The sequence below is a fragment of the Rhinatrema bivittatum genome, chromosome 3 (genome assembly GCF_901001135.1).
Source record: "Rhinatrema bivittatum chromosome 3, aRhiBiv1.1, whole genome shotgun sequence".
Taxonomy (NCBI): Eukaryota; Metazoa; Chordata; class Amphibia; order Gymnophiona; family Rhinatrematidae; genus Rhinatrema; species Rhinatrema bivittatum.
This window is the reverse complement of record NC_042617.1, coordinates 507979238-508000102: the sequence shown is the minus strand read 5'-3', so window position 1 is coordinate 508000102 and position 20865 is coordinate 507979238. Positions and strand designations below refer to the sequence as shown.

General features: G+C 45.1%; 1 protein-coding gene across 4 annotated transcripts in view; it reads right to left on the bottom strand.

The window, feature by feature from the left end:
- The window catches only part of INTS9 (integrator complex subunit 9), a 423090-nt gene that overhangs the window by 27009 nt on the left and 375216 nt on the right, over nt 1-20865 (bottom strand). For all 4 annotated transcript variants that reach the window (XM_029596158.1, XM_029596159.1, XM_029596160.1 and 1 more), the window contains one exon: nt 6911-7009. In XM_029596158.1, the coding sequence (XP_029452018.1) occupies nt 6911-7009 (99 nt within the window). The remainder of the gene's footprint in view (nt 1-6910; nt 7010-20865) is intronic.

The window sequence follows — 20865 nt, the reverse complement described above, 5'->3', positions numbered from 1 at the left end:
TGAGGATGTCCGAGAAATGCACCAAATGAACCCAAAAGACATGCCAATAGGCAGAACACTGGGGTGGAAATTGGCAGAGGACATCCTGATCCCTAACGGGTAGGTGGAAGGGTGTTGGTACCTCAAGTTGCGAAAAGGTTGCGCAAGATACTGGCCAAAGATGGAATCTCGTCTGCCAGCCTTGTCAAGACAATAGTGGGCTGTAAAGGTATGGAGAGAACTCCAGGTAGCAGCCCTACAAATATCAGGAAGGGGCACCGAGCATAGGTGCACTACTGAAGTTGCCATGGCCCTGACAGAGTGTGCTTTAACACGGTCTTGAAGTGGAATGCCTGCTTGTTGATAACAAAAGGATATGCAGTCCGCTAACCAGGAGGAAAGAGTCTGTTCACCCACAGGTTGACCCATTCGATTGGGATGGAAAGGAACAAACAGTTGGGTGGATTTCCTGTGGGTAGCTGTACGGTCTAGATAAAATGCTAGAGCCCGTTTACAGTCAAGGGTATGCAGAGCCTGTTCTCCTGCATTAGAATGGGGCCTGGGAAAGAAGGTGAGTAGTATAATGGATTGATTATTTATTTATTTATTTAAGTTTTTTATATACCAACATTCAAGACGGTGGTCCCATCATGCTGGTTCACAAGAAACAGGGGTGAAATTATAATAAACTTTACCATTTAAACAATAGTGCAGAAAAGCAGTTACATATAACAAGGAAAACAATAACTTGGAATGAGAGAGGAAATGAAGATCAGATAGTTATATACAAGTATAAATAACATTGTGAAAGGTGGCTATTAACGCTAATGCTAGCGGAGCTTGTTGCATGAAGGGAGTTAGATGGAGTTGGATGAAGTTAGATGGAGTTGGAGTTAGGGAAGGCCTGTGTGAACAGCCACGTTTTGAGTCTTTTCTTGAATGTTGAAATGTTGGGTTCCATTCTAAGATCGGGGGGAATGGAGTTCCATAATGTTGGACCGGCTGTGGAGAATGCCCGATCTCTAAGCGTGATGTGTCTGGTAGTCTTGGCTGGAGGTACTTGAAGTGATCCTTTGTAAGCATCTCCTGTCGGTCTTGTGGAATGGTGTAATCGGAGAGGAATATGGAGATCGATTGGGGCTAATTGATGGATGTTTTTGAAAATGGTGAGAATGGCCTTGTAGATTATTCTGAAGTGGATGGGCAGCCAATGGAGGTCCATCAAGATGGGTGTTATGTGTTCTCTTCTCCTGGTGTTGGTGAGTATACGGGCGGAGGCATTTTGTACCATTTGTAATGGTTTGGTATGTGATGAAGGGAGACCAAGCATGATGGTAATGTGAAACTCCGATACTACTTTAGGCAAAAACCTAGGGTGAGTGCGGAGAACTACCCAGTCGTGCAGAAGGTTAGTGTAAGGTGGGTAGATAACTAGGGCCTGTAACTCACTAACTCTGCGGATGGATGTGATTGCCAAAAGAAAAATCACTTTCCATGTGAGATAGCGAAGCTCACAGGAGTGGAGAGGCTCAAATGGTGGTTTCATGAGCCGACCCAAAACCAGGTTGAGGTCCCAAGAAGGGGCCGGAGGGTGCAGTGGAGGTTTGAGGTGGAGCAAGCCCTTCAGAAAACGTGTGACAAGGGGTTGCACTGAAATGGGAACACCCGCAACACCATTTTAGAAGGCAGCTACCGCACTGACATACATCCTAATGGAAGAAGTTTTTAGACCTGATTCTGACAAGTACCAGAGATAGTCTAGAAACTTCGTAGTGGAACAAGTAAAAAGATCAAGGGACAGAGAAGAACACCATGACTTAAACCTGTTCCATTTGTAAAAATACGATTTTCTCGTGGAAGGCTTTCGTGAAGCAATCAAGACACAGGAAACCGGCTCTGAAAGGTTGAGTGGCTGAAGAATTAGCCTTTCAACATCCAGGCAGTCAGGGACAAGGCCTGAAGACTGGGGTGGCGAAGGCACCCGTCGTCGTTTTGAGTGATCAGAAGCAGGTCATTCCCCACACTTGGCGTGGCCAGTGAGGGGCTATCAGGATCATGCTTCCCTTGTCTTGATGTAACTTCACGAGAGTCTTTGAGAGAAGTAGAAGTGGAGGGAATGCATATAGGAGACCAGTTGCCCATGAGAGAGAGAACACATCTCTTGGTGGTGAGTGTTGGGGGAGTGAGAGAGCAAACATTCTCTAATTTGCGGTTTTGAGGTGACGCAAAGAGGTCTATGTGAGGGTAACCCCAACGCTGGAATATGGACTTCGCTACTGTGGGGTCGAGGGACCACTTGTGCGGTTGAAAGGTGCGACTCAGCTTGTCTGCCAACACATTGTCCATTCCCGGCAAGTAGGTGGCCCTAAGGTACACTGAATGGGAAAGGGCCTCCGCCCATATCTGTGCAGCAGCTTCCTGACACAGGAGGTAGGAGCCCGTTCCCCCTTGTTTGTTGATGTACCACATGGCCACCTGGTTGTCCATCTGAATCAGGATGATCTGGTTGGAAAGACGATCCTAAAACACTCTGAGAGCATATCTGATTGTTCAGAGTTCCAGGAAATTTATTTGGTGTCTGGCTTCCTCTGGAGACCAGGTGCCTTGAGTTTGCAAATTGGCAACATGTGCTCCCCAGCCGAGGTTGTTATTTTAGGATCTGGAGTCTGGAAAGGTAGGCCTTGGAGGAGATTGGACTGATTTTTCCACCAAGCTAGAGACTGACGAAGTGGGTTGGTGATGTGGACAATGGTTGATAGTGGTTGAGTGGATTGAGTCCATTGTGACCTTAGAGTCCACTGCATGACTCTCATGGCCAAGCGAGCCATTGGGGTAACATGCACTGAGGACGCCATGTGCCCCAGTAAGATAAGGAAATGGCGTGCAGTTGAATGTTGTCGAGACTTTAGCTGGTGTGCGAGAGAAGTGAGAGTGAGAGCTCGTTCTCGAGGCAGAGATGCCTTTGCTTTGAAGGTGGCCAAGTCTGCTCCTATGAATGACAAAGTTTGAGATGGGACGAAGCAGGATTTTGTGTAATTGATGAGAAATCCTAGAGAGATCATAGTGTGTAAGGTAAGACATAGGGACATCAGAGCAGCTTGCTGAGTAGGAGCCCTGATCAACCAATCGTCGAGATAGGGGTAGATGTGGACACCTTGGGTCCTGAGGAAGGCTGCTACTACTATGAGACACTTGGTGAAAACTCGTGGTGCAGATGCCAGGTCGAATGGGAGCACTCGGTATTGATAGTGCTTTGGGCCTACCAGGAATCTCAGAAATCTGCAATGAGACGGAGTTATCGCAATGTGTGTGTAAGCATCCTGGAGGTCTAGAGAGCAGAGTCAGTCTTCCCTTTGCAGAAGAGGAATGAGGGAACCCAAAGTTACCATCTTGAGCTTTTCTCATTGGAGGTACTTGTTGAGGGCACGCAGGTCCAGAATTGGACGAATGCCACCTGACTTTTTGGGGATTAGAAAATACCGGGAATAGAATCCGAGGCCCTGTTGGGTGTAGGGCACTAGTTAGATTGCTCTGGATCAAAGGAGGAGGGAGATTTCCTGATCCAGGAGTAGTGAGTAGTCTGATGTTCCCCACGTCAGCCGAGGTGGGGAATCCGGTGGGATGGAGAGAAAGTTCAGGTGATAACCTTGAGAGATTATGGCAAGCACCCACTGGTCTGAGGTGATTGTGTGCCATATGTTGTGGAAGTGGCACAATCAACCTCCCACATGGTACATGCGGTACTGGAAGCTGGCTGCTGCTCTCTATGAAAGAGTCAAAAACCAGATGCAGGGCCTGGCTGAGGAGCTGCTGTGGTTTTGGCTTACAAGGTAGTCGGGACTAGGCCTTCTGGAAAGGCTTAGTGGCGCGACCTCTAGACGGTGGTAGATAGGACTTCCTTTGATGGTAGAATGACTTTTTGGAGTCCTTTCTGAATGCTTGCTTGGCCGGATATTCAGAAGGCAACAGAGAGAGTTGGCAAAGAGTCTCATGATGATCCTTGAGCTGTGCCACTATTTTTTGGATCTGTTCACCAAACAGATTGTCCCCAATGCAAGGCAAACTGGACAATCTGTCCTGGACTTCAGGACATAGGTCCGAAGACTTAAGCCAGGCCCATCTTCTTGCCGAAATAGCAGCTGCAGATACCCTGGAAGCTGTGTCAAAAATGTCATAAGATGACCTTATTTCATGTTTTCCCGCTTCAAATCCTTTGTGAACCAGGGCTTGCAGTTGTTCCTGGAATTGCTGAGGCAGGGACTCCGCAAAGTCCTGTATTTGCTTGAATAGGACCCTGTTGTACGGGGTCATATAAAGTTGGTAAGAGGCGATCTGAGAGATAAGCATTGATCCCTGACAGACACGCCAACCAATGGCATCCAGGAATTTCTGCTCTTTGCCCGGAGGGAAGGAAGAATGAGGATTTGAGCGCTGGGCATTCTTTTGGGCAGACTCAACCACGGACTGGTGATCCAATTGAGGTTTTTGGAACCTTGGAGCTGACTGGACCAAATATGTGGTCCAGACTAGTGTGACCAGGGTGTTCCCAATTCTTCTTCAGAAGATCCAGAAGATTGGATAGGGATAGAGGTGATTTCTTTAGGAGCATCCAGAAATTGTAGAAGCTCCATCATCTGGTGTCTATCGTCCTGTTCAGTCTGCAGTTGGAAGGGAACTAACTCAGACATTTCCTTCACAAAATTAATGAAGGACAAGTCCTCTGGAGGAGAACGTTTCCTGCTTTTGGTAGGAGAGGGTGGTGATGGTAAATCCTCTGTATCCTGGGACGAATCGTCAGTCCATGGATCATAAGGTTCATCAGCAGCCCCTCCAGGAACCTTAGAGGGATGGAATGAAGGTATCCCCGAAGGTCCCGGTCTAGGCTCCGAAGGCATTGAGGGAGCCAACGGAGGCACCGATGAAGGCACAGAGGGCATCGATGGACGGATCGGCGGCACCGATGGCAGTAATGGTATCGGTGACATCGATGGTTGAGGCATCGGCAGGACTCCTGATGGAGGAAGATGGAACGGTGTTTCTCCTCCCGATGACAGAGGAATTGGGGAGGGCACCAGAACCATCGGTGTCCCCGGATCCATTGGAGGAAAAGCGGCTAGTAGCTCTTCCATCCTCGAGAGTAGTGGTGCCAGTGCTACTGGAATGGGATCGGTGGTCGGTTCGGGAATCGGCAACGGCTTCTGCATTGGAGGAATCAGGAATCTTTGCATCGCCTTGCCGATGGCTTCCTGAACCATTCGGTCCAGCTCTTCATGGAGACCTGGAGCAATCAGCCCCGGTTCCGGAAGGGGAGAAGGAGGCAGAGGTGTAGCCGGAGGGACCACAGTTAAAGGCGGAGTCGCGGCTCGCATTACCCATCCGGGTGAGGGTTGCCTCAGTGACCCAGACTCAGAAAGGGTTGATGCCTTTTCTGGATGGGGTTTCTTCGGCGGCTGCTCAGACGATGGCGAGGTCGATGATTTGCCTTTGTCGATGGTCTGAGGCTTACAATGTCGATGCCGATGTTTCTCTCGACGATCCCCTCGGTCCTGAGGGGGAACAGAGGTAGTCAATGGCCGGGAAGTCATCGACGCTGGACGGACACTGGCCGGTGCCCGATACTAGCGCGACGTGGATGGTGCCGGTTCGGACGACGTCGAAGCTATGAACGGAGTCGAAGTTTGAGACCGAAAGAGAAGTTCTATCTTCTCCATTCTGGCTTTGCGACCTTTTGGTGTCATTAAGGCACATTTGGTGCAAGTCAGGACATCATGCTCACACCCTTGGTACATTACACAGACTTTATGGGGGTCTGTGATGGACATTGTGTGAGCACAGTCAGGGCACTGACGCCACGGCCATCCAAAAAATTGAGCCGCAGTGCGGTTGACGGCCAGCAGGCCGCGAGGGTAAAACTCGATGGTACTCGACCAGAACCGGGGAAAAAAACTTACCGGATCACCGCGGATGTAGAATGTTCAATAGGGGGACCCCTGTGGGGTATTAACTAACAAGTAATTCCGTGAGGAAAATTCCTGTCAGGAAACTCTATAAAGCTCCTTAACCTGCGTGGCTACTGCTGTGTGGAAAAAAGAAGACTGAAGGGGGACCCCTGCTGGTTGCAGTGTTAGTGCAATCCTGGGCATGCCCAGTAGGTGCCAGTCAAAGTTCTAGAAACTTTGACAAAAGTGTTCAGTGATTGGGCTCCATCCTGTGATGTCATCCATATGTGAGGGCTACCATCCTGCTTGCCCTGTGAGAAGGGGCATTACTGCACAATTTCACATTTTTTTTTATGCAGGGCTGCATTGACAAGTGACCCTAGGATGGGTGGGGTCTACTAAGAACCCCGGGGCCATTTCTATATTTGTTGGGGGGGGGGGGGGGGGGCACATTTTGGGCCTGAGGCCCTTTACCAAAATGGCAGCCCCGGCCGAGGTGGGCGGCCATCATACACATAGGCCCTATTTCACCGTCACTCATGTCTCCTGAAATGAAAACAAATCATGACAAGACCACTGCGATATTTTGTCAGGTAGAGAGTCAAAATATCACAAGAACACCCACCTCCCCCCTATAAAATACTGCAGCTTGATAAATCTCCTTCTGACTGTAAGCCCTCTGCGGATAGGGAAATACCCACAGTACCTACATGTAACCCACTTTGAAGCACCTGAAAGGCAGAATATAAGTATATAAAAAAAATAACTAAATCATGGAATATTTTGTAAGAAATCAGATTTCTCTAGCTTTTCCTTGACTCACCACCCCAAATATAAGGCATTGCAAAAGCCTCTGAAAACCTTAATGTCCATCATGAATTAAGTTTCTGTTAAAACCACAGAAAAATATCTTATATTTGATTACAGTTGATTTTTGGAAATAACCTTTTGCCCATTATGACCACATCCCCTTCACATGAAATGTCCAGTACCTGCAGCACATGCTTGTTGTCTTTAGTGTGTAGTATGGCAGAGACAGTTGCCAAGGAAATGCCAGGTTTAATCTCCAAAGGCACCAAGGAATCTGCAAGCTAAATTAAAAAGGAGAAAATGAATGATTTTCAGCTAGTGACAATCTTCCAATTTACCCAGAATCAGCTGTGCATTAAATTGGCAGTATGAGTGTGAGGTATTTTTAACATGGCCTATTGAACTAAAAACATGAATTCAGTCATGCAGCAACTGAGCAATCCTCCCACCTTGTATTTCTCTCCCATTTCTGAATGCCTCGAGCACACAAAATTCTACCGGTCAGAAGTTTGTAATTGAATAACAAATGAAAAATAATCAACAAAACCAGCCCTGAAGGCCAGTAGTGTGAAGGAGCTCAGCTGTAAAGATTAAACAAAATAAAAGTGAGCAACTGAAAGTTTTAAAGAATCAGGATAGGTGTGAAGGCAGTGCAGGCTCTAGGCCCGGGAGGGCCAAATACAAGCGTATCAGCATAGGACTTGTAGTATATATGGGCAAACTCTGGCCTGTGGCACTGACCAGTTACCAAATCTGTGGGAGAAAAGCAGAGGTAGCCACCTGCCGGGCCCACTCAGTCCATGCAGACACTGCTGATGTTGGGGGTAAAACCCAGCAAGTCTCTAGCAATGTCAGGGGCAGAGCCTGAGGCATCATCACCACCAAAGCTGGGAATGGGGCCCAGGGCCTGGAGCTTGGGGCTAAGGAATCAGTGTTCCTTGGAGAGCGTGCCTGGAAGAATGGGAAGGGGAGGGAGGCAAGAAGAGGGAAAGGGGGAGAGTGGCAATTTGCATACAATCTATCTCATGCATATTCATTGTGGATATTCTGAAAACCTGGCCTGTTTGTGGCACTCAAGGATTAGAGTTCACCACCACTGGCCTAGAGAAAGAAGGGAGCAAACAAAAAATATAGACCAAAATAAAACAGAACAGAAATTATCAAGATAAACAAGAAATACAGGGAAATTTACATTTAATATGCAAATATATGCCACTGTGCTATATAGGTGCCAGACAATTTTCCAACTTTTATTACAGGAAATGGAGGGCTGTGGTTATAGGCACTAACCAAGAGCAGGATACTTTTTTTTAACAATGTGCTCTGTCTTTACTGAGATTTCATATATATTCCTTCTAGAGAAAGTTGCCTTGCATGGCAGGTTGCTATATTTCAAAATAAGTGCAGCTTTGCAAGTGCTTGATAATATCATAATGTGTTCTGACCAATCTGAGATTACAATTGAATTAAACTGGCCTGTTTCCCAATCGGAAATAAATAGAAGGGACTCTAAGTGTCAGAGGTGTCAAGAGCACATGTGAAGTAAGAGTTATACAGGGGCTTCCCACAGTATTTGGTAGACAATCTATTGCCCTATAAACTAGTCTGAGTCCTTGGGTCATCACAGCAAGATCTACTCATGATTCTGTCTCCTTTAATTATGAAAGCTGACTCGTCATATGGCCTTTAATTATACTGCCCCTTCTTTATGGAATAGTCTTTCATTGAGTATTAGGCAAAAAAAACACCTTTCTGAAACTTTGAAAAAGCCATAAAGCATGGTTTTGCTTTGGGTTTTTTGTTTGTTTGTTTGTTTTTAACCATGCCTGTGGTAGCTCATAGATCTACAATGTATCCTCCTTAGTTCATCCTCATTGATTGAGCATGTGAGAGACAGCGTATGAGTGTGTACGGGTTGAAGGTAATCACTGGGACTGGAATTTACTTTTAGTTTTTACTTGCCTTGTATTTTGTTAATTTTATAATCCTCATTTTTTTATTCTTGTATAAAAAAAATTGTTTTAATTGGATTTATGTTTTTATTATTAGGACTTACTGATTTAATTATATGTAATTTACCATTGTATTATACATTTAGTATTTTGATTTGTTGTTAGAATTGTGAGTTAAGTGTTTATAGTTTTGTAAACCATTGATATTATAGAACTATGATTAATCAATAAAACTAATAATAATAAAGCATAATATACAGAGCAACCCCACTAACCAACCAAGAAAGGTTGAACAGCTCCCACTATGGGTTCATAATATGGATTCTGTTTACATTGTTACCTTTCAGTCTTTTCAAGAAAAATTCCATTGGCTACATTAGTTCAAGTTGCACACAACACTGGGGTAGATTTTCAAAAAATACACACGTGCGACCATGTACGTGCACTACCCAGCGAGCACACATGGACACGCGCATGTTATACAATTCAGGTCAGTGCGCGAAGGGGGGGAGGAGGAAAGTTTTGCAAATACGTGTGGCGATGCATTGGGGCCTTCCCCAGTTCCCTCCCAGTCTGCTCCAATTAAGGAGCAGACTGGGAGGGAACTTCCCAACCCCCTACCCTAACCTCCCTTCCCCTATCCTGCCCGCCTCCTATCCCTATCCAAGCTACCCCTACATTTTTGTATTTTACCTTTTGCTCCTGCAAAGGAGCAGCTGTACTGGGTGCTTCTAGCCCCGCCCTGCCCAGAAAATGCCCCCCGGCCTTCCCTTTTCAAGAAGGCCCGCACTTATGAGCATAGCCGGGCCTTTTTGAAAATAGGCTCGGCGCCCACTAGGCCCTGCCACGTGCGTAAAGGCCGGAGTTTATGCGCGTGGCCTTTTTAAAATCCGCCCTATTTGCTACACTGAGTGAATGGCTAGTAGTCCAAACAGTGAAGCAAAAGTCTGCTAAGCAAAAGTACCACAGAAGCGTACAGATAAAATTAATCAAAACATCTATTCAATGAAATACACATAATAGGCTTAAGTCAATTCTATACACAACAGAAGGCACAGCTTCCAGCTGAAAGTGAGGTCCCACTGATGCCTGCACAGACCAATTTGCTAATTCTAAATGGGTAGTATTTTATAGCACCTGAGAGCTCAAAAAGATTCCCTATTGTTCGGCTAAGGTATAAAATTAATGACTTCTTAATTAACAGATACAATAAAACCGATCAAACTATAACAACCTCATATTCATTTGTTCTGTCATTCTTCAAGCACAGCAAAAATTTGATTAATACTAGAGGGCTTCACTAAATATGCAAATATTTTTTATTTGAATTTGTAAGTTGGTGTAATTGCATCTGGCATAGAAATATAGAACATGATAAAGACAAAACCATATGGGCCATCCATTCTGCTCAATCACATCTGCTCAGTTTTATAGTACCATCCTCTCCCTCAGAAATTCTCTGTGCGTGCCCCATGTTTTCTTGAATTCTGATACTGCCCTCTTCTACATCACCTCCATAAGCAGGCTCTTCCATGCATCCACAACCCTTTCTGTAAAGAAATTATTTCCTTACATTACATCCAAGTGTACCTCCTCTCACCCTCATCTAATGATCCCATATTCCACAGCCTATGTTCTGTTGAAAGAGGCCTGCTTCCTGTGCATTTATTCCTTGGAAGTATTTCTTTATTTATTTAAAAGTTCTTATATACTGCTAATACAATTAAGTAATTGATCTATGCGGTTTACAATAAAAACATACATACAATTTTTTAATAATACAACAAATAGGAGACAGAGAATAAGCAAATAAAATAAAGTATACATAGGAGACATCAAGTAATAAGTAGATCATGTAGGTTAAAATAGTATGGAGAAATAAATTAAACTTAAAATAACCATACTAGAAAAAGACATTAAAGATAGGCTATGTGCTATAAGCGATTGTGCAAAAGTAGATTTTTAAAGCTTTTTAAAATCCTCGCTATTAGGCATGAGACGGATGTCTTCAGGTAAGGAGTTCCATAAAACCGGACCGGCTACTGAAAAAGTGTGCTTGCGAGTCAGGTCTAATCTTGCCGTCTTTATTGTAGGTATTTCAAGTCTACATTTGTTCATTGAGCATAATTGGCGAGCTGGTTTATAGAGTCTTATTTATTATTTACAAGCCGTTAAGCCCGTTAAAACGGGCTACATTAAATTTTTTTTTCAGTCCATTTTCGAACACAGCACCCTTCTACACTTTTTCTCCCTCACTCCCCCTTCCCCTCGTTCACTCACCCCTTCCCTCTACTCAGTCTTACTCACCCTCTGTCTCCCACTGCCTCCCTCCCCTCACTCTCACCTCCCTCCCCTTCCCTCAGTCACTCCCCACCCTCTCTCAATCCATCCCCTCTCTCTCAGCCCTCCTCCACTCCCCTTTTTCTCTGCTCCACAACTTCTTACCCTTCCACTTACTCACATCCCTCTCTCACCTCCCCCTCATTCTCCCCCGTCATTCTCCCACTCCCCTCACTCCTCCCCACCTCCCCACCTCTCCCCTCTCTCCCACCCCCTACCTCTCTCCCCTCTCTCCCACCACTCACCTCCCTCCCCCCCAATCTCTCTCTCTCCTCCCTCCCCACCGAGTTCGCTGCTCCTCGCTGATGCTACTGGCCGCCGCTCCTCGTCGCCGCCATGTTGATATCCAGCTGACGCTCGCAGCCCGTAACAACAGGCTACTCTGACCCTCCCACCTCTCCCTCCTCCCTCCCACCCCCACTCACGCTCCCTCCCACCGCTCCCTCTCTCACCTCTCCCCTCACTCTCACCCTCCCTCCCACCCTCTCCCACCTCCCCTCACTCTCACCCTCCCTCCCACCCTCTCCCACCTCCCCTCACTCTCACCCTCCCTCCCACCTCCCCTCACTCTCACTCTCTCCTCCCTCACCACCGGGTTCGCTGCTTCTCGCCGCCGCCTCTACTGCCCCTCGCCATGCCACCGTCGCTACAGCTCGCCTCACCGATGCCGTCGCCGCTACAGCTCCTTGCTGCAGCCGCCATGTTTTCAAGCAGCTGATGCTCTGCTGTGACCGACGTGCTCGCCTGCACATGCGCAGTAGAGCTGCTCTCTACTGCACATTTGCGGCACGTCGGTCAAGCTTCATTTATTAGGTTGATTTGTGTTTTTTCTTGAACGACCATCATCAGAGATATCATGCCGGTTTATATGTAACAGGGGTAAAAACAAAGCAGGAAGAGAGCAGTTACAAAAAACAGGATAACAGAGAACTGGGAAGTGCAGAGGTAGTTGCACGTGGGAGCGATAGCTTAAGGCTTGAAATCGGAATAGCAAACTTATGTACATGAGTCCCAACGTTAAGAAGTGATACCGGAGTGCAAATATCCAATGTCTTGTACAAAGTGTGGACAGGTTAACAGAGCTATAAAATTTCGCAGAAATTGGGTGCTGGGTGGCAGCACCGGAGGTATAGACATGCGAACCTATCATGGTTGAAAGGAGGAAGAGGAGGGGGGAGAGGGCTATAGGACACTCTGGAGGATTAAGGAAAGGTCGAAAGAAGGAATTCGATTGAGCGGATATTGAGAAGAGGATTTAAGGGTAGGCTTGTTTAAAGATCCATGTTTTGAGTTTTGATTTGAATTTATGTGCACTCTGCTCTAGTCTGAGTTCAGGTGGCATGGTGTTCCAGGCATAGGAGCCGGCGATTGAGAAGGCCCACTCTTTTGTAGATTTGAGGTGAATATGTTTCGGTGGGAGGGTGTGGAGGGTACCTTTGTGAGAGGATCTAGTAGGTCTGGTTGGGGCGAGGAGGCGGATAGTATCTTTCATCCAGTGCATGTTTTCGTTGTGGAGAGATTTGTGCATTATAGTGAGAGTCTCGTAAGTTATGCGTTATTGAATGGGGAGCCACTGCAGGTCTTTGAGTATAGGGGTGATATGGTCACATTTGCGAGAATTTGTGAGAATTCTCGCAGCTGCGTTTTGTAGGAGTTGTAGGGGTTTAATAGTGGCTTTAGGTAGACCAAGAAGGAGGGAGTTACAGTAGTCTATTTTGGACATGACCGTGGCTTGCAGGACAGTACGGAGGTCACTAAGGTGGAGGAGGGGTCTGAGTTTTTGGTTTTTTTTTAGTGTATTGAGTTTAAAGAAGCACTTTCATGGTGGTGCCAATGAATTTTTGTAGGTTGAGGTGATTATCAATTGTAACACCTAGATCTCGGGCTTGGAGGGAGAAGGAGGTGCCTGTGGAGGGGGTGTACTGGGCGAGGGTGGGGGGGAGAGATAATGAGAAGCTCCATTTTAGAAGTGTTAAGGGTGAGGTGGAGAGAGATGAGGAGGCAGTTTATAGATGAGAGAGCATTTTCCCATCTTTTCATGGTGGCGGCTAGGGAGTCGGTGATAGGGATGAGTATTTGTACGTCATCCATGTAAATGAAGTGGGTGAGGTGAAGGTCAGAGAGAAGTTTGCAGAGGGGAAGTAGATAAATATTGAACAGAGTGGAGGAGAGAGAGGAACCTTGCAGGATGCCTCGGGAGAGGTTGATCGGTTTCGATTCACAATCGTCAATTTTTATTTTGTAGAGTCTGTTGGTTAGGTAGGATTTAAACCAAAGAGATGGGGTGCCAGTAATGCCAATTTCACTGAGGCGCATGAGGAGTATGTTGTGGTTCACTGTGTCAAATGCTGCTGAGATGTCAAGAAGTGCTAGTAAGTGTGAGAGACCTTTGTCGAAGCCTCTAAGAATGGAGTCAGAAAGTAAGAGTAAGAGGGTTTCTGTATTATAGAATTTTCAAAATCCGAATTGGGAGGGGAAAAGGATGTTATACTTTTCCAGATGGTCAGAGAGTTGGATGTTGACAATTTTTTCGAGTACTTTCGATAGACATGGGAGGTTGGAGATGGGCCGGAAGTTGGAGAGGTCATCAGGGTTGAGGCTATGCTTTTTAAGTAAGGGTTTGACAGTGGCTTGTTTGAGAGGATCAGGAATGACTCCGGAGGAGAGTGAATAGTTAATTATGTCGGCAATGGGTTTAGCTATGGTGCTGGGAATAGACAGCAGGGCTTTGGTAGGCAACGTGTTGGAGGGGTGTCGGGCTGGTCTCATTTTTTTGAGTATGTTTTCTATTTCTAATGATGAGTTTCTTAACATGGAAATGATGATTTCTTAACATGGAGCAAAGCCAGATTGCTGAGGGGTTATACATTAAGTTGTGTTTTATGGTGAGAATTTTGTATTTACATGCCTCTATCATATCCTCCCCTTTCCTTCCAGGGTATACACGTTTGGATCTTTAACTATCCCCATAAGCTTTCGAATGATGACCACTCACTATTTTAATACCTGCGCTCTGGACTAACTGGTTTATATATATATATATATACACACACACACACACACATTTATCTCTCTCTCTCTCTATATATATATATATATATTTACTTATTTATATCTTGCCTTTCATGACAAGGACACATGAAGTGCCATACTGAGTCAGACCAAGACTCATCAAGCCCAGGATTCTGTCTCCGATATTGGCCAGGCTGGGTCACAAGTACCCAGCAGATCCCTATAGCCCATGGCTGATGTGGCCTTGGCAATAGGTGCAATACACCAGAGGCACCACTGTGCGAGAAGCATTGGCCGCCTCCTTCCTCGTGCACCAGCAACGAGTACAGTGGCCTACAGGGCTGCAAAAGACTTTGGCGTCTTTACCTGCCCTGGCAGTGAAGATCAGCGAGGCCCATGGGGCTGCAAAGCCACTAGCCTCCTCCTCCCTCTCCCTGTACTGGCAATGAGAAGCAAACTAGCCAGCGAGGTTGCGAAAAGCACTGGCCTTCTTCGCTCTCTCTAAGCCCTGGCAGTGAAGATCAACTCGGTCCATGGAACTGCGAAAAGTATCAGCTTCCTTCTCCCTCTCCCAACTCTAGCAATGAGAAACAGCTCAACCCGCAGGGCCTCATCAGCCTCTCCTCTTCCCCCTGCCCCAGCAGTGAGGAACAGAGCAGTCCGTAATACTGTAGGAAGCATGGTTCTTCTCTCCTCACCCCCACAGTGAGGAGCAGCACAGCCCACAGGGCACAAGAAGCATTAACTTCCCTTCTCATGCTCCAGTCCCCCTCCCTACAGTCGGAAGCAGGAGCAGCAAACCTGGAGGCTAGAAGAAAGAGGAAGTCTGGTAGGCCCTAAGGGTTGGAGGAGGCTGTTGTTGCTGCTGCCCCTTTACTTCCAGAGGTGAAAATAAAAAACATGTGTGTGTGTGGTGTATGATTGTGCATGTGAGAACATAGGACACTGTGTGTATAATTGAACATGTGAGAGTATGTGTGTATGATTGAGCATGTAAGAGCATGAGTGTGTGTATGACTGAACAAATAAGCCTGATACTTCACTTTCAATGCATATCCAGCATAGCTCTCTGCTTCAACGGCAGGGGAGAAGAAAAACTAATGCTTCACGCATATCCAGCATAGCTCTCTGCTTCAACCGCAGGGGAGAAGAAAAACTAATACTTCACGCATTTCCAGCATAGCTCTCTGCTTCAACGGCAGGGGAGAAGAAAAACTGATACTTCACGCATATCCAGCACAGCTCTCTGCTTCAACAGCAGGGGAGAAGAAAAAACAACTAATAAGGGCTGAATAACATAGTCTGGGTAAAACAAATAGGCATGGGTGTAGCTTGCTTATTGCGGCGGTTACTACCCCTACTACCCCTAACTAATCAAGCTTGATATTTCACTTGGATGCAGCTCCATCACTGCTCTCTACATTAATGGTGGGGGTGGAAGGGAAATAGAACCAAAGAGCTAAGAGAAACAGATAAGTATGAGAAAAAAAATGTGTGAAGCTTGCTGGGCAGACTGGATGGGCCGTTTGGTCTTCTCCTGCCGTCATTTCTATGTTTCTATGAACATGTGACAGAGCATGAGTGTGTATATGATTAAGCATGTGAGTATAAGAGTGTGTATGATTGCGCATGGGCGAGAGCTAACAAGCATTTGTGTATATATGATTTGAGCATGTGAGTGTGAAAAAGCATATGTGTTTATGAGCATGTAAGAAAAAGTGAGTGATACAAGAGAGAGTAAATGAGTGTGTGTTTATAATTGAACATATCAGAGAGCATGACTGAGCATGTGTGTATATGGCTAAGTGTGTGAGAACATATGAATGTGTATGATTGAGCATGTAAGAGAGCATCTGAGCGTGTGTTTCCGCATGTGAGAGAACTAATGTATGATTGTGCATGTGAGAGAGCATATGAGTGTGTGTTTATGATTGCACATGTGAGAGACAGCATATGCACTAATATTAAGACCCTGAACGATATAACATGTAGCTAAATCTAAATAAATCAAAGACCTGTTATATAGATGTCAATTTGAAATCTGAGTGTACCTTCATACGATGCTGTTGAGTGATACAGCTATCGTGTCTGTGAGCCTAAAACAAGGCTTCAAAATCATTAGGTACCTCAGTAGTAGCTCTTAATGTTGATGAGTCCACTTCCAGATTATTGCATTGATTGCATTGATAATATCTGAAATAAAGCCATTAATGTCACTTATCTTCTGTTCTATGGTCGGTCTTGTGCAGCCGACATCCAGATGTTTCGGAGACTGGCTCCTTCTTCAAGGGCTGAAATTACTCAAGAGAGACTTATGGAACTAAGATAAATTATACTATAATGGCAGAGTTGTAATGGCGATGTTCATTCATTTAATGTGGACTGTCCTGCTTGTAATGCACGGAGCTGTGGAGCTCCGTGCATTACAAGCGGCTGCTCCTGCGGCTCCTTTACTGGCGAGTAAAGGAGCCGCAGGAGCAGCCGCTTGTAATGCACGGAGCTCCACAGACCGCTAAACATAGCGGGACAGTCCACATTAAATGAATTATATGTTTCTCTGACAATACATTACCCTACTCCAAATAGATTTCAATCTACTACTCATCTTACTACTCATGTTTGAAAGTACCTAGTTATTTATACTTACCCCATTATATAAATTCCCATGTTAGGCTTGTCTCAATTGTATTATATGTTTCTACTATTTTTCATTGATTTCTTTTGATACATGTTTGTTCTATTGTCAATTGATTGTAAAGCTTGTTGCTGAATTATGGTTTATTGTAAACCGAGGTGATGTTCATAATGTGCCGCGGTATATAGAAAATCTCTAAATAAATAATACTTTTCTGTTGTGCTCTGTAGCAAAAAGATCGACGCGAAGAAAACTCCAAATTTGAAAGATTCTTTCTGCCACATCCTGACGAAGCTCCAATTCATGAGGGTGGAAGATTCTGCTTAACTCGTCTGCTCTGGAGTTCTCTATCCCCGGCAGATATGTGGCCTGCAGCGTGATGGAATGCCGTTCCACCCATTCCAAGATCTGCACTGCTGCCTTGCACATCGTCCAGGAACCGGACCCTCCTTCTTTGTTTATGTAGAACATTGCTACTTGGTTGTCCGTACGGATCATACCTGTTTTTCCGTTCAGGAAGGTCTTGAATGTGCAGAGTGCATTTCTGATGGCTCGAAGCTCCAGGAAGTTGATCTGCCTCACCCTTTCCCAACTGGACCAGAGGCCTTGAGTCTGAAATTGGGCTAGGTGGGTGCCTCACCCCTTGTTCGATGCATCGGTGGTGAGACTAGGTGATGGGTCGGTGGGCGGAGGGATGCTCCTGCGGTGAGCACTGTGGGCCCCAGCCACCAGCTGAAGTCTGTTTTCATGCTGTGCATGAGACTACTAGCCGGGATAAGGGGTGCCGGAGTTGGTGCCACTGTGACGTCAGGCCCCACTGCAGGCGGCGAATGTGTAGGTGGGTGCGTGACACTACATCGATGGAGGCTGCCATGTGGCCCAGTATGGTTAAGATCTGCCGGGCAGAGGTGCTGGTGGTGCGCAAGAGCTGAGTTGCCAGGATCAGAAGGGTGAGAGAACTGGCCTCTGGAAGGAATGCTCTGTCCAACTCAGTGTTGATGCAAGCTCCAATGAATTGCAAGGCCCAGGACAGGTGCAGATTGGATTTCTCATAATTGATGAGCAAGCCCAGGCTTTCCAGACAGCGGATGGTCACCAATAAGTAGCTGCAGAGGGTGGGAGGATCCAGGGCCACCGGCAACCAGTCATTGAGGTAAGGAAAAAGTTGTATTCCCTGCTTCTGTAGGTAGGTCACAGCTACTAGTAGACACTTGGTGAAGACCCTCAGGGCTGATGAGAGGCCAAAGGGGAACAGCTTGTATTGGAAGTGGCATCCATTGACTTTGAAGCATAAGTACCACCAAGGCACAGGGTACATAGGAATATGGGAGTACGCATCCTTGAGGTCAAGTGAACTCATCCAATTGTTGGGCCATAGGAAGGGCAGGATGGATTTGAGGGAAGTCATCTTGAATTTTTCTCTGACCAGGAATTTGTTGAGAGACCAGAGGTCCAGGATGGGACATAGGTCTCCCGATTTCTTGGGAATGAGAAAGTAATGAGAGTATAATCCCCAATGATGCTGAGTGGCAGAGACTCTGCAAATGGAACGCTGAAGAAGCAGCTTGTTGACCTCTTCCTTCAGAGAGTGGCTGCTTGGTGAGTCGACCTGCTTTGGCCGTACCATGTGGGGAAGAGATGGTGCAGACTTGAAGCTGAGGATGTAGCCTTCTTTGATGATCTTGAGCACCCAACGGTCGGAGGTGATCGCTTCCCATGATCGCTTCCCACGAGGTGAGGAAATGGGAAAGTCTCCCTCCAATTGGTAGCGGTAGAGGCGGCCCGGCATTCTCTAAAAACCCTGAGGGGGTTTGGGGGTGTTGCTCTCAGGGGGAGGACGTGGCTGCCCTGGGGGACACTGGCGTAAGTGGTTCTGCAGCTGCTAAGGTGGTTGCACCCTAGCTGGCAGGTAAGGCTGCGGGCGGAAAAGCGGGAATGATCTGTAAGAGCGCCTCTGAAAGTAAGATTTTCAGTAACTGGGGTAGTACCATTTTGTGAATGCGGGATCCGAGGGAGCCATCAGTGACATGACAGCCACATTTTGTTCTTTAAGTTGCACCACCGTTTCACGCAACAGAGGTTGTCGGGGAGACATGGGAGGTCCACCAACTTCTTGTGCACATCTTCTCTGATATCACTGGCATGGAGTCATGCTAATCGACGGGCCTCAATGGTGCTCACTGTGGCTCGGGTGAATTTGTTGAAGGCTTTGTATATTGTAAGGTCAAGTGTTGGAGGTCTTCCTCCAGATCATAGAACTGGTCTGGTGGGCGGTTGTTCGACACAGCCTCTGTGACTAAAGGTTTTAGCGATTGCAGACACTCATATAAATACTGAGTAATGTAAAATTGATGTTGTTGACTTTTTGTGTTAAGCATGCTGGACTGAAAAGCCTACTTGCCAAAATCATATAGGACCCCAGAAAACACGAAGGAAGGCGATCTATAAAAGCCGTCAGGATGAACAAAGAGGATAGATGCCAAATGTCTTGTAAATTCCTTTATTGAAGTGGAGACACTGGATATGCCCGACTCAGGCCGAGTTTCGCCGTTTGAAAACGCCTGCCTCAGGGGCTACAACGTAAATAAATAAATATAATATATAAATATATAAAAACATAATAGTATAAATCCAAACATATTTTTTTAAAAAATATATATTAAATATGTTAAAATTGGTGACATATAAGAAGCGCATTAATTTACATAAAAATAAAACTTTGTAGACAGCTATCAAAACACTTATAATTTAAAAACTCACGGTTTGCATAACAAACCTCAATTAATAAAACTTGAAAGAACTTTTAGAAGAAAAACCAAAATTACCTGTATTCTCTCTGATTCACAATGAAATGTCTGTATGTCGAAGGTCGCACAGTGAACTATGTGACCAACAGCATTATTGAATCTGTAATGGTTTAGAAAGGATGGCATAATTATCTAGGACATTGTTGTAGATATCTTATTACTAAGAGGCTGTGTAAAAAGTTGCAAAAAGCAATAGTTCATTTGCAGTGAATGAGTGTGTAAAAAATAGTATATTTTATAGATCGTTGATCGAATGATGATAAAAGGATTAATGCAAAATATGTGAATATAGATATTAAAATAAGTGCTTGATTCAAATAAAAAAAATTATTTTTTTTTTTAATAAAATTTTTTGTGTCTGTGAGTGCATTGTTTAATAGTCAATAAATATTTATGTGTCAATTATGATAATGTAAATCCAAGAACAATTTTTGTATGTTACACTTATGAAGTATTGAATGTGTGAATGTGTAAATACATGTGAAAAGATAGAGTTGATGACCCGATCAAATAATAATGTAAAAGTATGCATCTAGCTGATAGTGAATTAATGCTGCAGTGACACAGGTGTTCTAGATAGCCCAAATTGATGTGTCTTTTAATGTGAACACTTATAACAAAAATGTAATTGATGAAATGTAACACGGTGTCGCATAAGGTTGGAGATTCTTATGACTGAGTTGAAATAAATAATGACGGATGTATGAAAGTGTAAATGTATGAATGTATCGTTAAAAAATAAGGAGGCTTATAGCAACGCAAGCCGCCTAGATTATCTAAGAGCGCTGATATATTTTAAAATCTAAGTTACTTTAAAGACATGCCGGTTCCTGGCAAAAGCAGAGCGCTAAAATTTTAATGTTGGTTGCCGAGTCAGAATAAATATCGGCAAGTTTGATTCTTCTATGTGTCAACAACTAACTTGCTTAGTAGAATCTAAATTACAATTACAAAAATGTAATTAATAAAATGTGATACAGTGTCGCATAAGGTAGGAGATTCTTATGACTGCGTTGATATAATGAATATATGAATGTATCATTAGAATTGTAAAGGAAGGCTCATAACAACGCATGCCGCTTAGATTATCTAAGAGCGCTGATATATTTTAAAGTCTAAGTATCTTTAAAGACATGCCATTTCAACCCAAGAATTTCCTAGCGAAATCAGAACGCTGAAATTTTAACGTTGGATGCCGAGTCAGAATAAATATCGGCAAGTTTGATTCTTTTATGTGTTCAACAGCTAACTTGCTTAGTAGAATCTAAAAATCTAGTTTTTTTATGCCGCGATCTCATTCAGAGCATGCCGATCCAACAAGCAACTTTCTAAAATAGCGATTACTGCAATAAAACATTACCTCATGAGCGTATGCACGATGAAATCTCCAC